The sequence below is a fragment of the Diabrotica undecimpunctata genome, chromosome 5 (assembly GCF_040954645.1).
Source record: "Diabrotica undecimpunctata isolate CICGRU chromosome 5, icDiaUnde3, whole genome shotgun sequence".
Taxonomy (NCBI): domain Eukaryota; kingdom Metazoa; phylum Arthropoda; class Insecta; order Coleoptera; family Chrysomelidae; genus Diabrotica; species Diabrotica undecimpunctata.
In genome coordinates, this window is record NC_092807.1 from 97,967,572 (window position 1) to 97,976,256 (window position 8,685).

The following is an 8,685-nucleotide window of genomic DNA, read 5'->3' on the forward strand; positions in this document are numbered from 1 at the left end:
TGCTTATGTGGTAGTTTAGGCACTTTTCAGCATGCTTTATAGGCATGCACTAGATGAAAAAGGGAGTCCCGGTTGTTTAGAAGGGAATTACAAGGTGATCCACCGTTTATTGATGTATGTAAACAAAAAACTTTAGACTCAAAGACATTACTCGGAGTGCAAAAGTTTTTAGCGTCAACAACGATACATGTGCAGTTTGTTAATGTACTTTATAAAATTTTATCTGCTTGCTTGGAGTGCATGTGCTTAGTGCGTATTACCGGTGTGGTATTACTGGACTATTCATAATAGAACATATGTAAAAGAACTTATAAACAATTAATTTTTATTTTTTTCTCCTTTAACTATTATTAGACTCAGGAGCTATGAGCTTAAGCCCATATTTACTTTAGGTATGGCTCTTGAAGAATCAGTATAAATACACAGATGCTGGCCGGATAGCCCTGGTAGCTAAGGCTAAACAAATAAATGGAAGAAGAAGATATAAGGCTCCCAACAAGGATAAAGCAAAAAAAGCTACAGATCATAAAGGGTGAAAACATATCGTTAGGCATTTGAATGTAATAGATTCTTTCAGGAGCGGTTCTTTAAAGAATTAACAAAGCAAATGAAAAATTTGAAGTTGATATATTAGCTGTACAGGAACCAAAGCAAAAGAGACAAGGAATTTCAGAAAAGAAGTTGATGTGCTGGAACACTAGACAACATATTAAAATCCAAAGCTGCCTCAAAGAACATCAAGATCGTTCTAGAACTGTCATAAGATCGGCTTCATCGTACGGATCAGAACTGTGGATTCTGAACTTCCCTATGCGTGTTCAAGACTTATGAAGAAGAAGAAGACATACCACGTGACAGACGAGTCTGTTGGTTGTTTTTTTCTTATGTGGAAATACATTAAGGACCCTGTTATACTAGCGCTAATAACGTCGGGTCAGTAGAGTCGCGTTAGCGTCGGCCCAACCGGACAATGGTACTACCATGGAGTAAATTATACGAACGGTAATAAGCACGTTATTAGCGCTCCTATAAACAGGGTCCTAAGGCAAATTCGTTTATCTTTTCAATTGATATGGTCAACAATCTTTACGTCACAATATAAATTTCATGACCATCTTGTTTGTGTATCTTGAACGTATCGTATGTATGTTGTGTGTGTCGTGTACGTCTCTTCTTCTAGCATTGAAAAGATATAAAATTGAGAAGAATGGCCGTTAACATTTCTTGTAAAGAGCGTAGTGAAGAGTTTTGCTTTTTGTTTAGTTATCAACTATGAGTTGTATTACAGATCGTTGAAGTATCGCCGAAAAGTTCAGCCGATCTGTCAGTCGGTACCAGAGTATGCGCGTATTGGAGCCAACAGTACCGTTGCTTGTATCCAGGAAGCATCGCAGAACCGACTTCGCCCGATCCGGAGCTGGATAATAAATTCGTTTTAGTTGAATTTGACGACGGCGATAGTGGTCGAATAGACTTAAAGGATATTCGGCTGTTGCCTTCAGATTATCCCGTTATTGGTAAGTAACAAACAATGATTTAATTAATATTAGCCTTTTTTCCTAATTTTGTTACTTTTCCACTTTCGGTGCACCTACAGCAAACACCATTTATGTTGAAGTTCGTCGCGCAAGTATATACATTTCAGCGGCAATAAAACAGTAGAGAGTTTGTCTAAATAGCTAGTGCACTTTCACTAGTGGAATAAATCAACTAACTTGAGGACAACATATGTCATAAGCTGCAACCCCATCATAATTGGCGTTTGCTCTACTTAATGAGAAACGCATTTTTACACAGCCTTTTTTTGACCAGGGCCCACTTTGATTTCATTATTATTAGTTGGGATCACAAGGTTTAGGTTTGCACTCAATTGTTTCAATCTAAGAATAATCTCTAATTAAATCTTTTAACAGGGAAATGGACATTGAGTGAGGTCACATACCACAATTCATTGTTTAGTTTTAGTACATAATATGTGGCTAATCCATCTATGTAAAAAATATTTTAAATAGTCCAAAGCGATGTTGCAAAGATTCAAAAATTAGTTAGCAACTTTTATGAATAACAAGAATGTCTTAAATTTTAACTATTTTTCAAATTTCAGAATATGATTTGAATCCCCTCTTGAGCCTTACTAAACGAAAAAAGAAACCTTCAAAGAACATCTCGTCTAAAGAAAACGTTCAAGAAGAAACAAAAGCAATAATAGAGCCTTTAATTGAAAGAAACGTTGAAAATCCAGTCGATAACGATATGGATAAATTAAATAAACTCAAGGAACAAAAACATTTAGAGAAGAAACTGTTGAAGAAGAAGAAACGCGAGAAACTACTCAATAAGTTAATGCCGGAAAAGAAGAAGAGAAAGAAGCACAAGTGTTACGATAAAAAGTGCAAGGACAGAAAACATCATAAGAAACATAGGAAACACAAAAAACATCACGACAAGGAAAAACTGAAGGATGTAGCTAATAGTATTGTTACTGATCACAGTATTTTGCCTTTTGTGCAATTACCTCCTGCTAAGGAAGAAGTATTTACGGAAGAAGAAGAAGACAGAGAAGTGGGAGAAGACAAACAGACCAGTATTGTAGATAACCATGCTGTGGTAGTTTTTAACGAAGTTGAAGTGTCTTCGAAAAAGGTAACAAATTCCTATAGAAACTAATCTATTCTATTCTTTAACCAGTATTCGTCAAGCGTTTCATCTCAACTATATATTTTTTAATTGTATTTGTGAAGGAAACTATGTAACGTTTACTTTGTTTTTGATATAAATTATAGATGTTTTACAAAAGCGTAATATAATTCTAATTGATAATTTCAGAAGAGCAATAAATTACGGGATCGTCAAGAGTCCTGCGAAAGTAGAAGCAAAATGAGTGCCTTTTTACCTGCGAGGCAGCTGTGGGGATGGGCCGGTAAAGAATACAAACGGTCGAAGGTTAAGGGGCGGTTCAGAAAGTTCTTCTACAAGTCCATCCAGCGTGGCAAAGAAATTATTACGGTAAGTACATTGTTTATTGATTTTTTCTTAAACACTGGATCTATATTTACGGTAAAACGTTAAAATACTGAACTAATACTAAATTTTTATGTGGTTTTTGTATATTCAATGGAAAATTCTAAAAGTATACGAAACTTTCATGCATTCGATTTCAGAAAATTAATGCCACCATTGAAATTATTGATTCTAAAGTAGTTAGTTTTTGTTTTGGATCATTTTGCAGGATTTCCATATGCTTTAGAACTTTAAAAAATAGTTCAACTCTATTACATACAGTAAAATGAGATTTGAATTTGTTAATGGATTATCAATTAGAATTTTTAATGGATTGATAATATGACAACAGTTTTGTTTATGAATTTTGTTACAATACTGATAAATAATTTTATTTTATATACAGAGTGAGTCATGAGGAACTTTACATACTTCTACCATATGTAGAGTCCCTCAGGGAGCATATCATGTGGCCACTAAAAAATGTCAACTCCTCTTTATTAATTAACAGGGTGATTTGTGTACTTGACCATTTATTTCATTTTACTGTAGTGTTTATACGGCTCATTTGATTTTTTTAATTTTTGCATGATAAAGTACACTACTATCAAGCATTCGACTGGTATTAGCTAAACTAAAAAATTCCAGGACTGGCTTTGGAAAAATTCATTTAGGGATTCATATTAAATATTACACCCTGTATATATATTTTTTAAAATGCAATAAGTGATTTTCAAACTACATAAATAGCCAATGAAAACGACATACGCGACAATCTTGTCGCACTTTTATTAAATTTTTAGTGAACGATCAAATCTTACCAAAAATAGAACAACCATAATGAAGTATCAAATTATAAGGTACTTAATTTAAACAAATGTTATAAATTTCAAACATTTTAATTGAAATGATAAACTGAGTCACTGCACAACAAAAAACAGTAACTACTAACAATAACGAAGAACAATTTAAAAAAAAAACTAAAAATATGTAGGTACATAGTTATGATAAACCCATAAATTAGAACTGGAAAAGATACAATAATGGTAACAAAATAAAAATAATTCAAAATAGATTTTCGAAATGGAACCCTGCAGCCTGTACACATTTTTGTGGCCGAATTGTTAATTGACGTATTGAATTACGGATACTCTGGGGATCGTTTCTAATAGTATTACAACAATGTATAATTCTATCAATTAATTGTTGTCGGTTATTAATATTCACTGCGTAAACTAGTTGCTTCAATCGTCCCCAAATATGGTAATCAACGGGATTGAAATCAGGGGATCTTGAAGGCCACGAAATAGGACCTGCACGTCCTATCCACCTGTTGCAATAAACATTATTGCAACAGTAATACTGCCAGTAAAAAGTGTGGGGGTGCCCCATCATGCTGAAAATACATCCCTCGGATAGCAAGGTTCGCGTTGGCAAGCAAATTCGGCAAAATATTTTGTAGAAAGTTCAAATAGACCTGCCCTGTTAAAGGACCATCAAAAAAGTGAGGACCTACTAATTGGTTATTTATGACACCAATCCACACGTTAACCGAAAACCTTAACTGAGAACGACGTTCTCGAATAGCATGGGGATTTTCTTCTGCCCACACATGTGAATTTCGTGAATTATTTATCCCGTCTCTGGTAAATTGGGCTTCATCTGTAAATAGTGTCCTGTATAGCGTTGGTCGATTATTGTTAATCCATCTACAAAATTCCAACCTATCGATCTCATCTCCAGCATGTAGTCGCTGAACCATTTGAATGTAATATGGGTATAGATTATTTTTTTGTAAGACTCTACTTACTTTTGATTGAGTAACATTGAGTTCTCGACTTACTTGTCTAGTGCTTATTGTAGGGTTCATAGTAACAGCGTCCATAATGTCATCTTCCTGCTCTTCATCTACATGTCGCTCTGTTGTTCCACTAGGAAAAGTGCCATTTTCTCGCAAATAATTAAAAACTGACCCAAATGTTGGATGACTGGGAGTTCGACGATAAGGAAATCTCCTGCGATATTCTCTACTAGCAGCTCTACCATTCCCATTACAGAATCCATAAACAAATATTATGTCTGCATATTCTGTGGTCGAAAACTGATGTGACATTTTGAACGAAAGTAACAAAAGCTCTACCAAAACTAACACAATGTACTTAACGTAGATATGACAGAAGAAATATGTATTCTTGTACACATAAATAACAATTGATAATGACAATAATGACAATGGGTATAAAATATCAAGAAACGTCAAACGGTCAACGCCAACCTTCATTTTAAACTTTTTTAGATTTATTTTTATTTAGTACAGTTGATGCAATGTATTATTATTTGACATAAAATTTTAATCATTTACAATCAACAAAAACTAACACATACAAGAGGTTTGACTTTTTAATCAATTTAATTTATTATTTATCGAAAATAATGCCCCAATACGATCTATGAGTAAAAATTTAAAATTGAAAAACAATTGATTCTATCGTAGAGATAATACAAAGTGACAGTAAAGATGTCAATTTCCTACGTATTAGATTATGTTGTAGGAAATCATTTTAATTAAAATGTTTGAAATTTATAACATTTGTTTAAATTAATACCTTATAATTTGATACTTCATTATGGTTGTTCTATTTTTGGTAAGATTTGATCGTTCACTAAAAATTTATTAAAAGTGCGACAACATTGTCGCATATGTCGTTTTCATTGGCTATTTATGTAGTTTGAAAATCACTTATTGCATTTTAAAAAAAATTTATACAGGGTGTAATATTTAATACGAATCCCTAAATTAATTTTTCCAAAGCCAGTCCTGGAATTTTTTAGTTTAGCTAATACCAGTCGAATGCTTGATAGTAGTGTACTGTATCATGCAAAAATTAAAAAAATCAAATGAGCCGTATAAACACTACAGTAAAATGAAATAAATGGTCAATTACACAAATCACCCTGTTAATCGAATCTTATTTGCCATCATATCCACACAACTTATTTAAGATATGATGGAATATATAACGTACTTTTCTCTGGTGTTACTGTTGTACCATACAGAGTGAACTATCTTACGAAGACGTAAACTTAAAGCACTGATACACTATGTGTCTCAAAGGCACCGTTGCTTGGTCCTTTTAGATTATGGGTGGGGTCGTTCATAGACGTGAGAAACACTAGAAAAATTGACAGAAAACAACAAAAAAGAAAAGGAAAGAGAGCAACTCTTAAAAAAAAGAGCCCCACTGTTTTTAAATATTAAAATCTTCTCACATCTATCTCCCGATACGTTATACGGCGGTCATCCTTAATTCGTTGACGGATCGCATCAATGTTTTCAATTTTTCGACCGACTTTTTTGCAAGTCGGCCGAAAGTTTTCAAAAATTCACCGTATCTACATGACCTATTGTATCGCAATGAAACTCTCGATTTATGTAAACAAAAGATTGATTTTACATTTATGTCGGAAGGTTTTATTGATCGCGCTCTCTAAGCGGCTATATGCAAAATTAAAAAGACAATCCTCGTAAAGATGGTCTCCAGCTAGGACCCTTATTATGCAGGCATTACACCAACAATAAATTCACGAAGAAATTCATGAATTTATTCATCAATTTCTGTGTCAATAAATTCGTGAATCTTGGATGTAAAAGTTTCTTTGACATCAAATAAATTTTTACATCAAGTGTCATTATTTCAGTAGTACCAATCTTAAAATTGGTACTACTGAATAAAAAGTATCTTCTCCTAATTTGACTGAAATATTAAAATTTTTTGATGGCCTTAATGGCATCCAGGGATATTTAGAACATTTTCAAATAAAATTTAGCAGGGCAGAATCGGTATCTTTAGTGGCATTTCGGTAAAACCTTTAAAAAAGGATTATGCGGATAGTTAAACGGTTGTTTCTGACCCTGGGCGATAACTATATAACGGGAATTTTATTTACAGGGCATAAAATGATTTCTTGAGAAATGTTTACAAAAATACACTTCAATGTTTTTATAAAATTTAGTAAAATAAACGAAAATTCAAACAAAATGTCACGTTCCCTTTATTGACACGTTACATTGTTACCGTCTAGGTTTGTAACGATAAAATTTATGTCATAGGTTGGGGATTCGGCAGTATTTTTATCAACTGGTCGACCTGATAGGCCGTACATCGGTAAAATAGAAGCCATGTGGGAACTGTGTGGAACGATGATTGTCAAGGTCAAATGGTTTTATCATCCCGAAGAAACCGTTGGATGTCCGCAAAATCTTCAGTATCCTGTAAGTAATAGCTTGCTTATAGTGTCCAATTCCATATTTTTGTATATTTTATATTAACAAGGTCATAAGTTCTCAAAGAACGATTTATTTAACGACAGTGGCATTAGGTTAATGAACCTAACTACTTTACTAAAGATGGTTGTTGGTATCACGTGCTTTTAACACAAAAACATATATAAGGAAACGTGGCAATCCCTAGATAGCAAAACATTGAATATGATGGACCATCTTTTAATCGATAAAATAACAAATGAGTGCACCAGACGAGGGACTAATGAAGATCCGAACGCAGGATCTTGTCGACGCACACTAAGAGCGATAAGTTTAATCGCTAATAAGGAAAGAAAAAAAATAAAAGTTGGAAAATGGCTAAATGTACAAGAATGTGAAACAAAATGGTTTGTTAAAAAATGACAAAATTTAGTAGAGAAAAACAAAGCACGTATTAACATGCAACGAAGACATGGAACATAACAGGCAGAAACCAGGTTTAATAACGGATTCATCATCTATAGTGTCTACATAATATGTAACGTTCTTTAGTTGCGGTAAGAAATATAGTAGAACGTAGGTTCTGATAGTTCTGCTTTAAGATATAGTGCGGCGACTGGTTGTTCTCGAAATTAAATATGTAATTAAAAATATTTATTTTGCAGGACATATCGTATGTGCTAAAGTTCATTTTTATCATTTTTTGTTTACATTTCACCTTGCAGCGACCCTCCCTCTTACCGCATGCTTGCATTGATAACTGATGTAGAATAGCTTTTGTATAGTATATAATAAGTATACATTAAAATTTTTTAAAATTCAGCAAAAAATACAAGCGTCTCTCCGCTTTTTTTATTTATTTCAAAAATACAAAACTTAATACTATTAAATATTAATTGCATCAATTAACAAATAATCACTTAAATAACTAATATACTTAATATATATTCTCCTACTTTGTATTTTCTATGTCACTATCATCATTAAATTCAATAATAAATTTATTTCCGTCATCACTGTGGAAGTGCCCAATCTTCTTATAGTATTCTTCAACTTTTCATCATTAAATTTAATAATAAATTTATTTTCGCCATTGCTGTGGAAGTGCCCAATCTTCTTATAGTATTCTTCAACTTTGATCACTTTGGCGATTCTTTCTTGACAGTCTTCTTTGACTGTATTAGATACTTCTTTTTGACTTACATCAATTACCTTCTTGTCAAATTTAGGAAATGTATTTTCATCATCATTTTGGCTTTACAACCCTGTGTGGGTCCTAGCCTCCCCAAGAATTTTTCTCCAGTCGTCCCTATCCATCGCCTTCCTCCGCCAAGCACGTATTTCCATATTTCTCATATCTTGGTCTATGTTATCTAGGAATCTTGTTCTGGGTCTTCCTCTTCTTCTTTGACCAATAGGTC

General features: G+C 33.3%; 1 protein-coding gene across 2 annotated transcripts in view; it reads left to right on the forward strand.

Annotated features, from left to right (window-relative positions):
- Nucleotides 1-8,685, forward strand: part of wge (BAH domain and coiled-coil containing protein winged eye) — an 83,490-nt gene that overhangs the window by 56,213 nt on the left and 18,592 nt on the right. Inside the window, exons 13-16 of one of the 2 annotated variants that reach the window (XM_072532313.1) lie at nucleotides 1,289-1,517; nucleotides 2,105-2,643; nucleotides 2,827-3,006; nucleotides 7,112-7,273. In XM_072532313.1, the coding sequence (XP_072388414.1) occupies nucleotides 1,289-1,517; nucleotides 2,105-2,643; nucleotides 2,827-3,006; nucleotides 7,112-7,273 (1,110 nt within the window). The remainder of the gene's footprint in view (nucleotides 1-1,288; nucleotides 1,518-2,104; nucleotides 2,644-2,826; nucleotides 3,007-7,111; nucleotides 7,274-8,685) is intronic. The other variant, XM_072532314.1, reaches the window with a different exon arrangement.